The sequence below is a fragment of the Phaenicophaeus curvirostris genome, chromosome 19 (assembly GCF_032191515.1).
Source record: "Phaenicophaeus curvirostris isolate KB17595 chromosome 19, BPBGC_Pcur_1.0, whole genome shotgun sequence".
Lineage (NCBI taxonomy): Eukaryota > Metazoa > Chordata > Aves > Cuculiformes > Cuculidae > Phaenicophaeus > Phaenicophaeus curvirostris.
In genome coordinates this window covers 12591173-12612445 of record NC_091410.1, presented here as the reverse complement: position 1 = coordinate 12612445, position 21273 = coordinate 12591173, and the positions used below count along the sequence as shown (strand labels likewise).

The 21273-nt window shown below is 38.6% G+C and overlaps 2 protein-coding genes across 2 annotated transcripts in view; one reads left to right on the top strand and one right to left on the bottom strand.

Annotated features, from left to right (window-relative positions):
- Positions 1 to 21273, bottom strand: part of MMD (monocyte to macrophage differentiation associated) — a 372596-nt gene that overhangs the window by 170151 nt on the left and 181172 nt on the right. The window lies entirely within an intron of this gene.
- ANKFN1 (ankyrin repeat and fibronectin type III domain containing 1) overlaps positions 1 to 21273 on the top strand; it is a 95937-nt gene that overhangs the window by 27271 nt on the left and 47393 nt on the right. Inside the window, exons 2-3 of the mRNA XM_069872431.1 lie at positions 11161 to 11295; positions 15556 to 15757. Of these exons, the coding sequence (XP_069728532.1) occupies positions 15572 to 15757 (186 nt within the window). The 5' untranslated portion in view covers positions 11161 to 11295; positions 15556 to 15571. The remainder of the gene's footprint in view (positions 1 to 11160; positions 11296 to 15555; positions 15758 to 21273) is intronic.

The following is a 21273-nucleotide window of genomic DNA, read 5'->3' as shown; positions in this document are numbered from 1 at the left end:
AAACCAAGATCCTGATTTTCAAGAGTGAAAAAATTGAACAGTTATCTAAATATTTGCTTTAGGAAATCCAATGCAACTTTTAAAGTCTTCTATTGCCTTATAACCAGACAACCCAGAGAGAATAACTGGCACATCTTTAGGCTGCAATGAGCAGTTGCTAAATTCCAGGAAGAAAAAATATTTGATGTATATACATCCTCTAGCAGGGATGCTGTTTGTTTATACTTTCAAGTTCCAATAAATTAGTGTTACTTTCATTTGTTACATAAAGTCTGTGTACTTGTGCTTCAGTTAAATTTAGGAAAAGAAAATTCCCTTTTCCTCTGTCACAGACTACACCTAACAGCAAGGCTGTCCTATTTTTTCAGCTTTTTACGAACTGCTATTGTAGTTAAAGAGCTATGAACTGAAGTTGCTCTTAGAAGGCCCATGTATGTTTTCCTTTCCCAGATCCTGTCACAAACCTAATCTGTAAAGATAAGTGTTAACCTGTCCTGGTCCATTTCTTCTTTTAATGTGTTCATGTGGAATGAGTCAGATACACATCTGCTGAGACTTTCAATATGATTTACCAAAACAGTGGCTCGCTTTCTTCTGCTGACTGAAACTGCAAGTTTGGACTGGAGAGAATTGTTTAGCTAAGAGTATAGCTACTTGTAAGACAAGAGATTATTCCATCACTTAAATTACATTTTAGTTTCCCTGTCTCTCCCGTGTTTGTATTTTGGTACCAATTTAATTTTCAGCATGTCATCCTGCCTTGGTCTTTATCTTGGAGGAATGCTGTAGATGCAAGAGTGATTTCCTCTGACTTCTAAGCATCTGCGATTTTAAAACACAATGTATTTCAAGATTTTAGAAAAAAAAAAAAATCTGTCTCCAAACCAGTGATGGGTAAATGCTGCACATTTTGATTCCCTGACAGCTTCTTTTTGTTGCTACAATGATATCCATGGAAATTAAAGAAGCTTTCCACTTTGGTGTTTGGATTTTGTAAAACATGCCAATAAAGAACAGACAGATGAGTTGCGGGTAATAGGAACAACTTGCAGAATGTTCAGCCTGTAGTTAAGAAAAGCCTTACAAGTCTTCTGTGCTGGCCAGCAAAAGAATTGAACCAATCAAAACATACTCAAAGCAATTGGTTGCCTCAAGTCCTGCTGCGGTCAATAGAGGTCAGGAACTTTGGACAGTAACTTCTGATCCATGATAGGTTGTCTTCATTTGTCATTCTTTGAGGGTTTTTAGAGTTTGTTTTCCTTTTTTGCATTATTCATTCTTAATGAAACAGTGCAGATAATGCAAATGCCTTTTTTTGACTCTTTTTAATCATGATCTGTCAATTGTAAAGAAAGATTATATTATTTTTTCCATTTCCATTTGTACCTGGATTAATAACAGTGTGAAATCCTGTGCTGTTTGAAATAGGTGACATTGTATATCAGCGTGCTGCCTTCTCCTCTTAAAGACGGAGGTGAAAATGAGTTAATATCTCTTTACATAGAACTAATGGATTAAAATTCCATTGTAACTACTTTCAGACTTCACTGACTTTCACATTACACTCATAAGTTTAATTTTCTCACCCATCTGTGTATGCTATTCAGTTTTATTAATTATTCCATATTGAAAGACACTACTTGATAATTAGTTGGTTGTATAATTCGAAGCAAATGGTGTAGATTCTTGCCTTTCTTTTTATTCGGAAATCATCTGCAAGCAGTTTTCTCAAAAGTACTATTTACAGAAAATTATTTACCTGGTAGTTATACTGGAGGAAATAGTCGCTCTTGAATTGTTTCTAAAGCTCATTGTGTGTAAATATTTTTTAATATGTTCTAAATCTCTTAATTGCCTTTAACTAGACTGACATATCAATACGGTAATTTTTAGTACTGTAATTTCTTCACCTGAATGGAAGAGCAGAATATATGGATCTAAGGATCAATTACATTCTGCACCACCTTTCAAGGAAAGGAAAAGCTCACGAGTTATCTCTGAGAAATTATCTACTTTGTTTTATTATTTTCTGGAAATACAGCTCAGATGCTTCTATGAATAGACAGATGAAACGAATCAAAAGGAATTGACTGTGCTTTGGAGCATGCACTCTCAAAGCCCTGTCTTGCAGGCAGACAACTTCTGCTGCAAAGTCAAGACTTACCACTGCAGTCCTAACTATTTGTTTTCCTTGAGCACTTGTGATTGCTCATTTATTTCCCATTTCACTTTTCACATGTATTTCTGGTCTGCAAGTGGCATTTAATTCTTACACTGACATCTACTGTAAGCACCCTGTGCACAACTAGAAATATTGTCAGAACTTAGCAACGGCTTTCTTCTACATTTTGACAATAAAGAACAGCAGCAGCTCAGCCAAAGTCTGTTGGGATTGGGGTTTCTGTTGTGATTCTCTAATTTTAATAGTTAAATTTAGGGTTGAAGAAAATAGATATTTCTCATGTGCAGTGAGGTTTTGTATTTGTGACCTATTGAGAAATTCTCTCTACCCAAACCTAAGATCACAGAAGGAAGCTTACAAACATGCAGGTCTTCAGCAGGTATCTGAAAGGCAAGAACTTAGAGGGATGCTTGTTATTTGCTAACAAAACAGGAGTGCCCATCATGGAATGAAGGTCATATTGCATGGAGCTCTGGAACTTCACTAAAAACTAGAGCACATTCATTTCACTTTAAATCATGAGCTCCTTGTTTTTCATGAGAGCTGTATAAATGATTCTGGCTAGAAGTAACCAGTTGTATTCTTCTCCTTACTGTTCTCAAAAGCCTCCTGAACAAGCACCTGCACAGCAACATCACATCCAGTTCTTGATAGATAAATTGCTCGAAAAACAGACCAAAATTTCTATTTTTAATGTTGTGTAACTATAACTGTGATATTTCTTTAAACACATATTAGTACTGTTTGGAATTCTATGAATCATATTTTTTCTATGGCTTTCTTGTAATAAAATGCTAAATTCTGGTATAAATACAGGAAAATCTAGGCAATCTTTGTGGTGGGCTGGTACTATTAATCTTGTAGCTGTGTTTTTCCCACTGTTAGAAAACATAGCTGTTTCACTTACAATTTTGCATTCTCCCAGCACAGTTTGTATCTGATATATCAGAGCATTCAATTTTTAGGTACTTTGACACCATCAGTTGGTATTTTCAGGAGGATGCTACTTACAGTCTTGGATTTCTCACCCTTCTAAAGAATCATTCTTTAAGGGCTGAATGTGTTTGAACATGCTTTGTAAAGCGTCTGGACATCTTTCAGAAAATAGAAAGTTATATTTAAGCTGTGAGATTGTGATATAATAGCTTAGTAATTGAACTTTTCCATAATACTGAAATACTAATACTTCAGCTTGTTGCAGAAGTACAGGCTTACCTAGAATAGAACACAGTGTTTTCAGTTGAAATGGACCTACAATTACCATCTGTCCAACTGCCTGACCACTTCAGGGCTGACCAAGGTTAAAGGCCTTGCCCAAATACCTTTTAAATATTGTCTGCTTTGGGATATCGGCTTCCTCTCTAGAAAGCCTGTTCTAGTGTTTGACCATCTTCTTGGTACAGACACGTTTCTAATTTTTTTGGTAATAGAGCATCATTTAAAGGAAATTATGAAATTGTTCATTGATTCTGTTCTAGTTTTATATAATCTAATCTATGAGTCCTTCTAAAAAATGCACATTTTGGTGTTTCTGGGTTTTTTTTTGTTTGTTTTAATGTACAGTTATGTTTTAATGTACAGTTATGTTTTTAATGTTACAGTGAAGAAGCACCTGTGGGCATTTTTTCTGCCTCAGGCTTAGGTGTCAAACTGGCCAGCAATATGTGAAGCGTAATTCTCTCATCCAGCACTTAATATCTGTAAAAGTTCAGTTGGTGTTCCCTGCAGGAGACACTGACTGCATTGCCATATTTCTGTGCAGGTTTGTAGGTTGCTCACATAAGTTATCTATGAAATACACACAGATTATACCCCCTTTTTTTAAAAAAAAAAAAAAAAGAAGCAGAGCTAAGGTACTCGGTGAGAGTTTTCACATTGTGTGAATTCAGTTAATTTTTCTTTATAGCACCTCATAATTTTTCTGAACTGAGATCATTAATCATTCCAAATTGTGTAGAAGTTTGTGTGATAGCTGTAAGACCACCAAACTCTGACCTTGGAGGAAATGAGCTCCTAAAGGTGAAAAGCAAGTGTTTTCTTAATTAAGCCACCTAAGCTGCCTGGTTTTGCAAATATTTATTAACTCAATTCCGATGAAGTCAGATTAGCACTTCTAGCTGCAGAGAATGTTGTTTCATTGGACCACGAGTCCTTGTTTTCAAATCGATTTTCAATCTGTTAACACAACAGCAAATTATTCTCCCCATCTGTCTCCTGTGACAACTCTAACGAACTTAATATCTGAATGGTGATGTACAAACAATTTTACAAGTACTTAATTTATAAAAACATAGGTAGTCGTTCTTTATAGCAGGCTGTTGGGGTTTTCCTTTTTATACTTTTTGGAGTTAACTCTTAATATCCTTTCCAACTTGCTGCACATAGCTGAAAGATGAGCGAATGTATAGATAACAAAATGTTCTTGATACAGTAAACTTGTGGAGTATGAGAGGCTGGTACCACAAAGCCTCCACTGCAATGAGAAAGTAATGATTTTTGCAATGTTACAGATCTATAATTCTCCACAGGAAAGATCAGGTGCATTTCCTGCATTTTAATTTTACTTTTATTGAAATGTTGGACTCCAGTAAAGAGCAATCGCATAGCTTGAGTTTTGCCACTGATTTTGCTGCGCCTTATGTGCCTGGTGAAGTATAATTATCTGTCCTTGTTTCTTAAATCATATAAAATATTTAGGAAAAAATCTTGTGTCCATGTACCTTGGATCTTCATGATTTGCAGGATAGCATAAATGCTCAACAAACATGGATGTTTAAATGTGGGGGTTTTAACTCTCTGTGGAATAGAATTGCACTGGAAAGCCTGGAGCTACTTCACAGCAATCACTTCTGTTCTGCTTAGGGATTTGTCTTGCTCCTGTGAGACACTGGTTTGGAACTCCTCAGAGTTATTTTCATTTTAACTAAAATGTAAATGAACAGTCACATCGGATCAAATGATTGCAGCCTGAATTCCATCCTGTATAAAACGCCCCTGGCTGGGAATTGTGATGTTTCTCTGCTACAGAGATGACCCATGGGGGTGCTCACAAAAGCTGGTCTAGTGAGATGGATCTCCTTGTGGTTCTTCCTCTGATAGTGCAGGCAAACAGGTTTTGGATTTTCATGATCTAGGATAGTCTGCCTCTAGTCTGCCTCTGTCAGGATCTGGAAAAAATATTCTCCCTAGGTAACTGTAAGCCTTTGCCAAAAGTTCCCCTCCTCCTAACCTGATCCTCAGTATCAAAGTTTTTCTGAAGTAGTACTTTATTCTTGTTTTTTGAAGTGCCTGATTTTAATCACTAAAAAATATTTTTAAAGAGAAATAATTGCCCTTCAACAGATTTCTGCTTTTATCAGAGCAAACAAGCGGCTCTTTAAGGAATATCTGTTTAGTGAAATAAATGCTGCTTGGAGTACATGGAGTATTAAGAAGTTGTTCTGTGATCAAAGTTGTTTCTTTACTCAGTATGAAAAATAATGGTGCTTGTTTAGTGCTTTACATTAAACACTCTTATGCATCCACTTCTGAAGAAAAAGGAGATTCACCTTCAGAAACAGGCCTGATATTGGCAAAGACGTTGCTAATAACTGTAGTCATCCAGAAGCTGCAATGGCACCCATCTGTATATCAATAAGTTCCTTTTGGTCTTTCTAATGACCATGACATAAACCTAAAAATCATTCTGTTTTCTGAAGACAGTGTAGCTTTATAGCTGTAGTTTAAAAAACCAGCAAGGAGTACTTCTCTGGAATGCTGTGTGTCTGCCTCCATTCAGCTTTGTCCCATGATCAGTTTTGGTAGATCCTATTTCTTCTTTACTCTCTCCTAATCTAGAAATTGCCAGCTATGAAAAGGTTGCTAATTTCTGTTTATAAAATGTTCTGCTGGAACTTGGATTAAATGCAGTGCAGCTGGGAGTAGTCATGGCCAAACAATACATAGCATAAATTATCTCTATATGGAGTGTCTGACTACATAGCATAATCAACATGAGACTGACAAAACAACACAGTTGCGCTGTTGTTGCTGACAGCTTCATTATTTCTGTGATGTTCAGCTGGGTAATTTGTTTCTGAGGAATAGCTAGGTCTTCGGATGTGTCTAAGGCCCTGCATGTACTTCTATAAGCTTTCTGAAGATGGATGTGGTGGCACAAGTTTAGGTTTTTCCCTAATGAGGAGAACAATTGCAGGAACTATTAGCAAAAAGCATTCTGCTTGATACTGGTTTTGCAGTAGGGCAGCGTTTCCGTCAAGCAATGCCAGTGAGCACCTCTGATGTGTGTGTGGATCACTGAGCATAACAGCTCTTTGATTCATGGTTTCAAACGATAATGACTTTAAGGTTCTGAGGAACTTCTTGTATGAAGGTATTTCTATTTATCTGAACTTATACTCCAGATTTTCCCAAATGACTAAGTAGTGTTTTGTGGCTCAAACACTCCAAATGTGATTCTGTTCCACTGCAGCCAGGGATTAGTAATTATTATTCTCAGAAATTTTCCAATTAAAATGAGTAGGAAAAAAGAAAATGCTGCTTTGTCAAAACCAAACTGAACAAAACCCATACCATCTTTAATGAATTCTGACCAAATAACTCTGTTTTCCTGCTAGACCACCTAAACCAAGGTCCACAGCTCCAAGGCACCACTGCCACCCAGGCTGCTACAAAGCTGCATCCCTTGCTGTGGAAGGAGCCTGCACGCCCCAGGCACTGGTGTATCTGCCAGCTCTGCCCAGAGCCCGGCTGCACTGAAATCCAGGTTATGATGAGAGGAGTCTAGGTTAAGGAGCCACAGCAAAGGCACAAAGTCTGGAGGAGCTGGGGCTGCCAAGCACAGTTTCTTTTTGTCGCTTACATCATGGTTGTCTCAAATAGTTCAAAACACTTGGGAAAATTATTTCACTGGGAAATTTTCTAAACTTAGTCACTTAGTCCAAACACAATTATTTTTTCTTCACTCACAATTTCAGAATTTCTGGAGTTTGATCGTGTCTATGACTGATGAACTGGGAAATATTTGTCTTTTTTATGAATGTACTGAATACTTCTGTGGATAATAGGTTATTTGCTATGGATGCGGATCAAGAACACTGTCTCAAGGACCTAGTGAAACAGTAAGACTCAGATCAATATCCTTGAGGAAACACAAAAATACAGGGACTAGGAAAGAGAATTAACAGACAAGGCTGTGTGTGAAAGATGATGGGTAAATAAGAAGCCAGAGAGGCAGGAATTTCCAAAACCAGAGTTGGAATTTATTACAGTAGCCTATATGTATAAAAATTTGTGAGAAGAAATAAGTGTAGAAGAAATAAGTATAAGAAAGATACTTTTTAGAGGCTTGCTGTGTACCTTTGGCTGTATGAAAAAGCACCTGAAGAACTTGTTTTAAGGAGCAGAGTCACTTCAACCTCCTTTTGAATAATGGATTTCCAAAATGAGAGAGCATACGGATGCCAGACAGTTGCCTGGCAGTGCTGCTTCAGGAGGGAGGCTGGAAATCCCTTTGCCAGGTATCTGATCTCCCTTGCTACATTGCCCGACCCTGACAGTGTATGGGACGTCAGATCTGACATTTGAACACTATTTGTTCTTTTAGGGGAATTGCAGGCAGTCTAAAATACAGCTTTGTCTCTAGTGATGATGACAACTTTGCCACTGACTGATTAGGAAGTAAAGTCAGGCTCCATGGGAAGTTTTCAAATCCCAAACGTTTAAGTGAATTTCTTTGCTTCAGACTTCCCACCCAGTTTCCACAATACTGTTCTACCAAGCATTTTTCACAGTGGATGCACAGCACCAAAACACGAGGTGACATCAAGGACAGGAATGTTAGTTTCCTTCTGTGAAGGGTGTACTTGCTACTGCAACACCGTCTGTAATTAAGCGCTGGACACCGTGTTCTTGGGACAATGTATAATACCTGTGTGTGGCTGCTGTTCCACAGACTTCACAGCTTTTGGAGAGCTGAGGGAAGAGTGCCACCTATTGATTAACAAACTGAAAATGAGTGGCTCCCGCTGCCCCTGATTCCATCCAGAGCAGCTTCCCGAGCTGTTCAGCATCTCATCGCAGAAAGGTTAGCAGTGTCCAGAAGAACCAAAGAGAATTGCTAAATGGAAGTAACGGCCAGTACAATGTGCTACTTGGCTGCTGAAAGTACCTGTGGTGTGTAAAGCTGAGACCAGCATAGGGTAAACAGTTGGATAAATGTGTCAGTTAATCAGCCAGATTGGGTGGCCTCTTTTAAAGAAATGTACCACTAAACATCTTCATAGAAATACGCAGCTTTAGCAATGGTGATAATAGCAGCAGCTTGTGGAATCAGCTCCTAATGTGTGCTGCGGGTAGGTAAACCTATAGAATGATCAAACATAGAAGGAAAGCCTGTAGCAATAATTTTACAAGTATTTACAAGTATTACAAGTACAGCAAACATAGTGTTCTGTCCAACTAAGAAATATTGAAATATGGGCAAGTGAAATGTAATAATAAACACTGACATCTTTGAGCCATCTAATGGAATCATCAAAGGCTATGAACACAGAGGTTTCTGTACAAGATCAAACTAATGGATTTGCTTGCTTGTGTTTTATCGTAAACAGAGTTTTTTGTTTTCTGTAGGTCTTCTGCTCTTCTCCATTTCCAGAACTAGATGCATTTAGACTTGCACCCATTCATTATTTTTAGTAATCAATTTCATGGTTTTATCATTTGGTAAGTTTATGATCATCTCTCTTACCTTACTGAGTGTTGTTCAAGTCTTCTGGCTTTTGAACAGTTTAATAATGAACTTAAATTCATGTGGCAGGAAGATTAGAAATGTGCGTACTTGATATAAACAAGCTAATTGTCTTCCATGGAACTAGCTTGGGCAAAAAACCACCTTGTCTCTTATTATTCTGCTATTCATTTGGGTACCAATAGAAAAGTACTAAGCATTATAAAAATCAAAAAGGCAGCTGCAAAAGGACTGCTCTCCACTGAGCTGCTGGAAGAAAGCAAAGGAGAGAAGAGGGTGAGTTGGCCCACAACGAGAAATTGCTAGAAAGTGTTTAAGAACACACTAGTTTCAGTAAAATCACTTTAGCTTTTTCCCCTGAAAACAGCTTCAGATTGAGAATTCCCTCACAAATTAGTTCCATAGATGGGGTCTATACAGATAAAAAAAAATTTAAATCGGGTATTTCGATGCTGAAGAATCATCCCCATTCCGCACAGCACTGAAAATGGATATTTTTTTTTTATGCTTTCTTTTAATTTTAACTAATTTGGACGTTTCAGATTTTCAGCATGCTTTTTTTTTTTTTTTCCTAGATAGTATCCCTGTGTTAGAGAGGTATTTGGTGGTTTTTGAAAGATTTCCAATCTTCCTCCTCTTGGCAAGGAGCGGTGACCTCAGTCAGCTCTCTGCAGCCCGCTGACTAATGACCCTCAGAAGGGGCAGAACAAAAGAGGGAAACCTATACACGTACAGGCAGTGATTTTCATGGTATAGGAGATGGAACACTGTGCACAGAGTGTTGTCATAGAGCATTGTAATTCTCTGCTACAGCAAAACATACCGGCAGTTGTATTTGCTGTTCTTGTTATGTCTTTGAAATACATACCTATGCATATTTATATACATGCATGTGTATGTGTATGTATGTGCATATAGAAAATCTCTCAAGAAGTGGTTTAGTTTGGTGTGTATCCAGATTGCTTTAATAAGTACAGAATGAGTTCAGGTCCCATGAGATACAAATGTCAGGCCCAGGACTAGATTTTGGCTTCAGGACCTGCGGCAAAAGGACACTATTTGGCATGAGGTCCAGCACCCCTAACTGCATTTTGAAGGGTGGAGGAATCAGATGGGTCAGCAGCTTTGGAGAGGTTTCCAACATTTTCCAAAAATCAAGCACCAGGCCTGAATAAAGCCAGGGAAATTTTTTCAGCAGTGTAACAGTAGCTCTGGTATCCCTGTGAAAACAACCAAAAATGCCTTTTATGTAGGTAATAATGATCCTTGACTACAACAGCCCCAGGAATTAGTGTGTCTTAGTTTTTTTCTGTTGCCAGCTGGTACATGGGAGTGTTCTGGTTACAGGAATTTAACATAGTGGGCAGTTCAGGAATGATAACGATTTTCTAGATCATTGTTTATCTTTGTTTATCACCTGCACTATTTGTAGAATTCTGAGGCTTTTATGTTATTCCATATTCTTACTTTGAAACATCTTTGTGGGTTTCTGTAGGATCCAGCATTTGCATTTTTTGCCCTATAATAAAAAAATTATATTTTCAAATGCCACCATTCTACTATTTTGGAAGCTCTGAATGCAGACATCATAGGATCTGTTTTAGCTGAAACATAAGCATCAATAAAATATGTTTTTCTTATTCATTTAGCAATCTTTTTTAAGTGTAACCTGTTCAGGCTGGGAGCTTTCAAATTATCTTGCAGATGTCCCATAGCTATGGATATGGTCGCTGCTTTTGTTGCTATGATTGCAGACAGCTGTAGTGATAGCTTGCTTGAAGAAAAAATACATCACACAGCATGCATTACTGGGCAGAGTGTAGGACTGTGATTCTTTTTCCTCCCTTTTATTGGCTTAATATAAACCTAACTGCTTTAAGATGGATGCATTAATGTCTTTTTGCTCATAGTTCATAGCAAATTAACTGCAATCACAGTTTTGTTTAGTCTGGCAGTAATTATTTTTTTCTACTTGCATGCTGTGCTGCTGATCAGTTGTAAGGGATATGAGCTAAAAGCATACAGAAGTCATGGCATCTTTAACTAGGGAGGCAAGAGTTTTCTGTATTTGTCATTCCTACAGCTGCACAGGTAACTAGCACAGAGTTACATTTCACCTGTGATGCAACCTGTTTGCTTTAAATACTGTTTTGTGCCAAGATCTTATCAGTGATCTTGGACTTCAGTGATTGCTGGTAATAAGCTTTTTCGTATCTGATCGTTCATGCAGTTTAACGAAGAGGTTTATTCGTTCTGCCCAGAGGCTGAAGCAGCAGAGACAGCAAAGCCCATGTGATTCATTGAATGAAGAGAGTGGACAATTACCAGCAACTTGTTCACATTTTGCCTTGGACAGCCTAAGCTGGTAAGTCTGATTTAACTCTTTGATGCATATATTCTTAATTATTAGTTTCAAGTATAGAACACATTAAAGAACATGCATAGCGTTGAATGGTTTGTTGGCTGTTGTGCTTTCCTGAAATCTTGCTTTTACAGCTATGCAGTGTCCCATTATTGCACCTGTCTGTACAGCACAGCATTATGTGCCATGTATAATAGGTAGTGTTCTGTAATTTAGATTATTTTTCCTCCCTCTGCAATAGGATTTTAAAAGGACGTTAATATTATGTCACTATTTGCCAATCAAAAAGAAAAAGATGCTTTCGTAAGGGTGGCTAGTTTATATTAATTTGTATTTGAATTTGACCTTTAAAGCACCCTGATGTTGGGCACTAAAATGGTTATTTCAGCGCTTAGAAGCACAAGTAGAAATCCAATCACAAAGATTAAGTTACAGTGTGTGCAGCAATAAGTCTGTGTTGGAAGCCTTCGATCACCGGTTTTGTAGGTGCTGCCGCAGGTTGACAGTCACACAGACAAGACTGGTTTGGTGGCTACTCCCAGGGTAGTGCAGTAGCTGTTTCCCTAGAGATTCTGGTTATTTGTTATTGGAACCACTGTCATCAGACTTCCATTTTGCAGTTTTTAATTCTTGGAAATGCAAACTACTGTTAATTATGACTAGTTACAAGGGGAACTGCTGTTATTCTCTCTAGTTCTATCTTTTACTGAGAAGCCTTGTAACGTGCTGCTTGTAGTTCTTGACTTGCCTTGAGAATGCCAGATCAGAGGGCTACTCCAAACCATGGTGAGAAGTCCTTACCATTCCATTTTGAGCTACGCTGGGTGCATGCAGAGGCATCCATGGGCAAAAATCTCAAAGGATCAGTTCTGCACATCATCTGTTTCTAAACTCTTCACCTTTGGTACACTGAAAACATTTTAGTTGTGACAGTGACATATCCTCCACTGGGGGATTTGTTATTTCAATCAAGACAATGCATGTTTCGGTGTTTCACCTGATCACTGAGGTGAGGACATGGCTGTAAAAAAAAAATATGAATAACTTTAAAAAGGAACCTAAAACTGATTTTACAAAGCAGTCTAATGCCAACATCCAATAAAAAAACAAGTTTTCAGTCTCAGAATCATGAGAATTGAGCTGTCAGTTTTCCGGATTTCTTATTATACATGGTATGCATGATTTTGCCCAATCTTATTTCCACTGCCTAATAAGATCACGCTTCTAGAAAGTTTTCCAGAATATGCAGCTTACCTTTACCTTTTTTCCCCCATTTCATACCTCCTGTGACTAGAAAACATGCCAAGTACGATAACCTTCAGTAGCGTTTTGCATGTCGCTCTGTCAGTACATGGGTAAAAAAATGCAGTTCATTTGCATTATATTACTCCAGCTACTGTTTACTGTTCCATATTTATTGCAGGCACTATTTCAGGATTGTTGATGGTCAGTGTACAGGAAACATTTCCATGTTTTAAGTCATACCAATAAAACCTGTGGAAGTATTACCCTAAGTAATTGACAATTAAATTATTATTGTTGTTATTATATTTGATAAGTTCCTGAGTTGTTTTTAAAAGCACTAATAGCCTGGAACAGTGGAAGGTGGGTAATCAGCCTTGGGGGTAATTAGCTATTTCTTAAGCTTATTTTTAGCAAATATCTGCAAATAAACTGAACTTTTGAAGCTATGCTAAACAGAGACAGATGTGAATGAAATCTTTTGACTGTCTTAAAAAGAATGTTATTTCATGTTTATACTCCCAAATCGTTCCATGGCTGCATCTGTAAAACAAAAGGCTGTCTTCTGAGTTTGTCCAATATCAGAACTCAACACTTACCAGCACCTCCCATCCAGCAGAGCCTAACCTACACTGACTCCAGCACATGGCTCCAAATAATTCCAGCATGTCTGGAACATTTGTGAGTTGGCATCAGTGATCATAATTCTAGTGTTATGCTGTAGTTTGACATTAACAAGCAACTTCTTTGATTAAAAATATTTTGCTGTGTTCCTTGGTTTCCGCTCAGCCTCCCCATCCAGTCTGTGCAAGCTTGATCTTCAGGACAGGGAACAAAACACTTCATTTGAAGATACCGTGATTTCACTTGCAGGCACTACTGAAATGCATGCAATAATTAAAAGGCAGGATAATTGTTTGTGTGAGCCTCGCTTTACCTTTTTTCCATAAGTTCAGAGAAAAGCAGTCCGAAGGCATCGTAAAATTGTTGCTCCTTGAATCCTGAAGAGCTCATTTCTTTATCATTTCCACTCTTGCACATTCATTTTGGGAACACGGCTCCCACAGTTCCCTTCTTCTGATTGCACACACTGTTCTAATTTAACAAAGTCTTCTCATCACATATGACAATTGTGTGGACTCTTCATTCAGAGACTTGGTCTCTCTTCAATCCCCCTTGAGCTTCAAGAATATGTGAGATTACTTGTAATCAGATACTTTTGTGCTCATGACATCTGCTTCACTACTATTTACAAACGAGAAAGGAAGATGTGGAGAGCTTATGAGACCTGGGTGGTGTCTTTAATCTTAGGGACCAACTCCTGCCAATGAGCAGCCTCAACAGCAGGACAATGTTTAGTAAAGAATATTTTTATGATTGTAAATAGTTATTAGAGGTTGGTCCTGCAGTCTGAGTTGCTTAGACACAGGCTGAGACCAGGAAAAGAGAAAGTTACAGGATTTGTATCATAGTAGAGACTCTAAAGCCTATTTCCAGGAAAACATAGTCTGAAAGGGTAGCCAGATTTACTGTTATGACTGTGAGGTCTTCTAGAGAGACATTCTGGCTTGTAAATGTGTACACGCTCTTGGCAGGGAAAAAGGAAATGTGGATAAATTGTGCATTTTAGTCACCTTTTCACTTAGATCCCTGTGGATAGTTCCCCGTGCTTGCAGTTGGGTCAAATTGGATTCTCAGTTTCCCTTCAGAAAGAGGAAACTATTCTCACAAAAAGTATTTCCAAGGGGTGAAATACTAATTCTATTTTTCCTAATGTGGAAAAATTACCGTAATTGTAGAGCAGGTAAAGTATTGTTTAATTATAATACCTATCAAGCTAGGCAGTCTTAGGGAAAAGAGGCAGTCCCTCTTGGAAGTGTCTGTAGTCTAGATGGACAGGGCAAACAGAGAAGGATAAAGTTATACAATATATAGACAAAACCGGTGCCTGTCCACTAAGTGGAAAAAAACTACTAAGTATGAAACTGTAGAGAGTAACACTTAGGATCAGATTATTTTAACTATAAAATAGAGTGTGTAAGGTCTATGTTTGCACTAACCTGGACACTAGCTGGCCATAGGTACTTTAAACTAAAAATATACGTATGTCTCATAATGCCTACAACACCCCCTAGGTTTTCTGTGTTTCAGCTGTTATTTGCTAAAACATAATGCTTTGAGAGCCCTGGTCACAGAGCAGGTTCCCTCCCTGCTCCTCAAAACTCTAACAAAAAAGCTATTTTCCGTAGCACTGGACTTCCATTTAGATGAAAATGCATCAGGATTTGATGCACATGAAACTTAAGCTCATGCACTATTCCTGCTACAGCTTGTGACGAGTTCAGAGATGAAGAAGCATCTTGAACCCAGCCATACTTCCTGAGTGAGAAATACTGCTTTGAGTCTCTGGACTACAGAATCCACCCACCTGACTGAAAACATCACATGTTTTCGAAGCGCACAGTTTGCTAGCGGATAGCAGTGTAGAAAATAAAGCACGCATCTTGTCACAGTGGTTCTTGTGTCAAACTTAAGTCACTCAACCAGATGAAAAACTCAGTAGGAAATATTTTTGCCTCTCAATTGTTTCAGGTTTGTTTTAAAAAGCTACTGTGCTGCCAAAACACAGATAATGTTCATGTTATCCAGACTGTAACATTTACATTTGTGTGTCATTATTTCTGACACCTGTATTACCAGAACTTACTGTGTCAAAAGCACAGTTCCCTCAGTAAGTGAAACCCCTTCTCCATTTACAAATTAGCAAATGGTTCTGAAGTGTTCTGTTTTATTTTTCCACCCTTAATTCTCCCTCCCTATAGGTATCCATGTGACTAATCCCATAAAGAGCAATTTGCCATTAAAAATGCCCAAAAAACATGCTTCTGAGTGTGCATAAACTGTGTGTGTGAAAGTGGGGTTTGCCCTTAAAGTCTTGCAATGTGCATTTCAATTATATACTTCCAATCAGCAATGTTAGTGTGGCAAAACTTTGCTAAATGGCTGTTGTTTTTCTTCTAGAAACTACTTGCTGAAAATGACACAGCAAATGCATAACTTAAGTCTCCTCCAGACTAAAAAGAACAGCATGCCATCCTCTCCAAATGCTGCCAAGCGGTTGTATCGGAACCTGTCAGAGAAGCTGAAGGGGAGCCATACATCGTTTGATGAAGCATATTTCAGAGCTCGATCTGATCGGCTTAGTCTCCGTAAGACCTCAATGGTAATTACTTGATATTCATCACATTGCCAATCTATTGTCCTATTAATATCCTTAATTGATTTGCTTTTGATCTGTGCAATTTTCATCATCTCACTTGATCTGTTCCCTGATCAATGCTGTACGTTCTTCCCAAACTCACCATTTATGATCTTGTGTCAAAACAGTCTGACCTCCTTGAAGGCTTAAAGAAAAATCCCTTACTCAAGTGGTTTTATTTCAGGAGTAAGGTCTTAACTTGGCACTAATGAGACAACATGTTGATTAGATAAATGGACACAAGTCTTTTTCTTACAAGAATTGAAGAAAAAGTATTTTGAGAAAACCAAAGATGACTTAAGAGAAGATCCCATTTTTTCAAATAAAGCAAGTGGAGCTTCCGTGTTGTGAAAGATAAATGCAATGTTGCTCACAGACTGTGGAGATTGTCCCTAGTTAAGACTATGGAAAAAGGAGCTCACGCATGGAGCAGTCTGGCCTGGGTGCTCTACTCTGGTCACAGAACACAGCCGAGCACTACACGAAAGCATACATGCACCAGCTGGACATTAAACTCACATGTGCTCCTATTTATGCCAGTGCTGGTGAAGTTACATAACCTGCAGCACATACATTTTGGAGACTGGACTGTGTCCCTGAGATAATAGCACAGGGTAAGTTCAAGACCACAATAGAATCTTTTCAGTTTGCTGGAGGCAGATGAACCTGCTGTTGATATTGCCTAAATGAAAAAAGAACAGACACATCCTTCAACTTCTCCTGTGAATTATTTTAAGGGAAAGAGCTCCTCTCCTCTTCCTAAGAGCAATGACTTATGACAGTGTCTGTGAATGTGCCAGAAGACAGCTCCTGGAGCCATCACTCTGCTGCACTAAAACAGACACTTAGCACAGTGCAGGGCTGAGCTCTGAATAAGGTTGGGCCAGATAATAAAAATATTACATTTTGTCAGAAGAAAAACCATGCTCTAGACTTTTAACACTCACAAATCTTTGTTGCATGTGAGACAAAGTATATGAATCAATGCCAGAATTGAAAATCATTTTCAACTCAATTGAATGATCCTATCCCCTAGGGTCACTCTTGAAGTCAGAGACCCACACACGCCCCATGGAAGAGCTAAGCTGAAACGTAGCTTGAGAACATTGGAGAGGTCAAGAGACTATTGTCTCTCTTGAGTGAAGAAAGATTATGACCTGAAGGAAGCAAGGGATCATGACTCCTTCCTCTCAGCTCTGCCAGAGCCAATAGATTTTGTTCTACAGAAGGAGAAGCCTGAAATTCAAACAGGGCTTGGTAGCTGGAGAACAGCCTTTGCATAGTAGCTACCAGCTGGCCTTTTGAGACACTGGGTTTCCAGATGCTTTCAGTTTGTAGGGAGTATTTGAATTTGGGCCCCTAAGTATTAACTGTGGGAAAAGATGCTTTAGATGAATATTTTAGCCACTATCTTTTCTTGATTTTTTCTTTTCAACTGCAAGCTTATTCGTGACTAAGAGAGTGAAAGAGAGGAGAATAAACCAGTGTTGGGGACCAAGCCAGAGCAGACTGACACGTAGACTGAATGAATGCCAGTCTGTTAGCCTATCTTCTGACTGATGTTTCTCTATATACACTTCAAATCACATATTCCTACAAATATGAGGTCTTATGTCACACTTAACTAATGAGACGAGAAATAGCAAATGAGTATAGCCCAAAGACTGAGGAGCAGTACACTGCTTCTGAGGCTGAAGCCCTCTGCTTTCCATGCAGCGAGCTCCTTACAGTATCACTTCCCTCCCTTTTCAGTCCAGATCTGTCAGACAGTGGGAGTGCTTACTTAATCAATAATCATCATTAGGAGAATTAAATTTACGTTGTGATATGGGTGGTGTTTTAACGGGATACAGACTCACTTGTGCTGACTCAGTTTCCCTCAGCCCACTATGCTGCTGCCATGGGAGTGACACAGCTCTTGTCATCACTGACCTACAGAGAGCATGGGTACCAGTCTTTGGACTGAGCTGTGTCCCCAACAGTCAGTGAACAAACTCCCACTCAAAAGGCTTCAGATCCCATTCTGCCTGTTGTTTTCACATTTTCCCTAGATATAAATAGCAAGGAAGTGATCGGTGGAGAGATGGAAATATTCCAGGTCAAGTTACTAGCTGGTGTATTTTCTAATCGTTGAGTTTCTGTGCTGCAGAGATAAGTCGACGACTAAAATCATGTCTCCAGACAAGTGAACAACATTTGTTTGCATTTGTTTTCTTTCAGCTTTGGCTAGTGAAGAGCTTTCTTTTCATTCTCTCTTGCTGTGCAACACTTTCCATTCAGTAAATTGTTGTCTTGCTGCAGACATAGCAATGTCCCAAAATAGCTTTATTCTTGAATTCATGTTTATCAAAACAAGTCTTTGCCGAAACTACTTTAATGTTTTTTCCAACTCCAGTAGCACATAGTGGACTTTTTCAGTCAAACCTAGACCAAATATCTTGAAAGGGGCACTTCATTTTAATTAAGCTACAGAAGATTGCATTTCTAAACACTCCAGCACTGAATCACTTACTGGAACACAGTTATTACTTACTGCAAAGCGATACTGTAGTCCTTTTCAGTATATACATTTGTGCATCAGAGTAACACCTAAATAAATTAATCACATGGCACAGCTGTCTGGCTGATGGTTAGAGCCTGCAGGACTGAGTCAGGGAAGAAGCCATGTGAAAACTGCCTCTAAACTTCACCTGATCGCTTTTGAATGTGATTCAGTTTCTCTCTGACTTCTATGGTTTAGTCTTTTCAGAGCACAAGAAAGCTGTCTGCTAAATGTAAACAAAGGCAGAAATCAGAAGGCTCTTGTTAGTATTTGTGACAGTACTGGCTGGAGTAAAATCAAGCACACGGATGTGAAGATACACCCTGCCTTACCCCCATTTGAATTGCTTATTCCTAGACTGCAGATGTCTGAATAAGGCTGAATAAGTCTTTTCTGTAGAATAGGATCAGGTTTTTGTGGAAAACAATATAATCTGCCTGTAGGAAAGCTGGGCTGGGGCTCTTGATCATGTAGTGCAGGAAGATGTGGGGAATGATTTTAAGCTGAAAGAGCAGAGATTTAGGTGAGATCTTAGGCAGAAATGCTTTCCCTGCAAGAGTGGGGAGGTCCTGGCCCAGGTTGCCCAGAGAAATCGTGGCTGCCCCATCCCTAGAGGTGTTCAAGGTCAGGTTGGATGGGACTATGAAAAACCTGATCCAGTGGGAGGTGTCCCTGTCTGTGGCGTGGGTGGAATTGGGTGGGCTTTTAAGGTCCCTTTCAACCCAAACCATTCTGTGATTCTATGGCATTTCTGTTTTCTTGTGTGAAAGAAGCTGTTCAGAAAAAAATTGGTCAGTTGTGCAGAATGCTTTTCTGGGCTTAGAGAGCTGGGCTCAATGCAGACTTTCAAAGGGGACAATTTACTGAAAATGGGGTAGATATTTTGCTGTCTCACCAGGCTTCTTTTCATCTGAAGCAGCTATAGGATGGTTAGATGCGCACTACTGTGTGGCTGAGGGATGCCAGCTTGCCTAGTTACAAAGGCCATGTCACAGTTCCCATGTTTTTATGCTCTTTGAAGTTACTAGATTTGCCAACATATTTCAGCCTATTGCTTGTGTCTGAATTGTTTATTTGGAAAACCTGATATTTGCAATTTGGTCTCATAATTGTTTGGATTGGATGAAGCAGTCTACCAAATTCATGATCTCTTTCTTGTTGAAATCAGTGCAGCTCTTTCAATGAGATTTATAATGAAATGAAGAAATAGAAATTTGCTTTTATTTTTGCCCTTTTGATGAAACATTCTTGCTAGCAGTTTAGCTGGCAAGAGCATTCATGAGGAATTAATTTATGTATGTGCTTAGATTCTGTTCAGCAACTTAAGGCCAACATTTCAGAAATACTTTAGGTATTTCATTTGGCAACAAAAAATCCAAAGATGCATTTTCAAAGGCATCTAGGCAGGTCTAGATCTTGATAACTGAATCCAAAAATAACAATTCAAATCAAAGTTTTAAAAATAACTCTACAATAATCACTCATGTAGGTAAAATCTGTTGTTAAAGTGAGTGTGTGTATATTTGAAAAGGGCCAAATGCCCTTGTCAGTCATAGCATTGGGTTAATTTCAGCTGTAATACGGAAATTACACATCTTTTTTTTATTATTATGTAACAGGGAATTTTTTTGTTTTATATAATGCAAAAAACTCCTGAGATGTAGTACAAGATTTATTGATTTTCACACAAGATTGGGATTAAGGCCAAATAAACATATTGAGCACTCAGAGTAGAGCTCTACAAATGCTAACTCATTGAAACTTTATGCACATACCTTAAGTCAATTAAAAGAGAATGACTATTCTGCTTTCAGAAAGTAGGAAACCATGCTTGTATTCGATTGTGCCATCGAAGTGGAAATTGGAACCTAGAAATACCCATTTTCTTGTCCCAAGCGAGCACCGCCCGCGCGTCCTGGAGTAACATCCTGCATTTCAGGAGAAGATGAAAGGTGTTCCAGCAGATCAAGCTCTTTCAGAAAGTGCTGTTTCACTGCTTGGGATATCCCAAATAGGACTGCATCAATTTTAAAAGGAGAATGAAGTTTTGATGTGGCTTTCTAATCACAATAGAAGTCTGTTTCAATTAAAAATTTATTTCATATCATAAGTAATGCATTATTGTATTAGAATTTTCTTTGTATTTCCTCCATTCCAGTTTCAGGATGCAGGAAGCCAGTTTACATCACATATCTGGATCGCTTGTTCTCTTACCTGGGCATTTCTTTAGTCTGCCCATTGGCACAACACATCTTACGTAGATCTCAGTTCCTTAATGTGACCACATGCTGAGCTCTCCTTGCTTAGCCAGGCCTCTTCTACTAATTCATTCTTAAGAGAAAAAAAACTATTGGGTAATTAGGGTAATGGGACACTAGGAGAGAATTTAAAGAATCTTGGCGAATAACATGTCATTACTGCAGGCTTCGGAAGGATGTTCTCATCCTGGCCATCACGCTACTCTTCTGCACCTGCTTCTCCTCAGTTCAATTAAGAAATGATAGGTTTCTTTGTATTACACCATTCTCTTATCTCTTTGACACTGATCAGGAAAAGGTTCAGTCATTCTTCCTGCTTGAGAGTCAGTGCCTTCTATGTGCTTGGTTTGGCTGCTTATGGTTCTCTGCTGTTCAGACACATCGCTTTCTGGACATGTACACTGGACAGTCCACTTTTTCAGTCTCATTTCCACCTCTCTGTTTAAAGACTATACGTTTCAAAGCTGCTTTAATTACAAGTTCTACCCAAAAATAAGAAGACGTTGAAACAGCTGAAGTGTTTGAGTGAACGGTAGCCAGAGCTGTGAAAGTTTTTCTCCAAAATAGCCGGTTTTATTTGGATTTTGATAACTTGAGTTTGTAGGCTTTTAAATTTTGAGTTTGAAAAACTCAGTAGTTCAAGGCTCTGCCAAAACCAGTTTTTCATTCAGTTTCACACT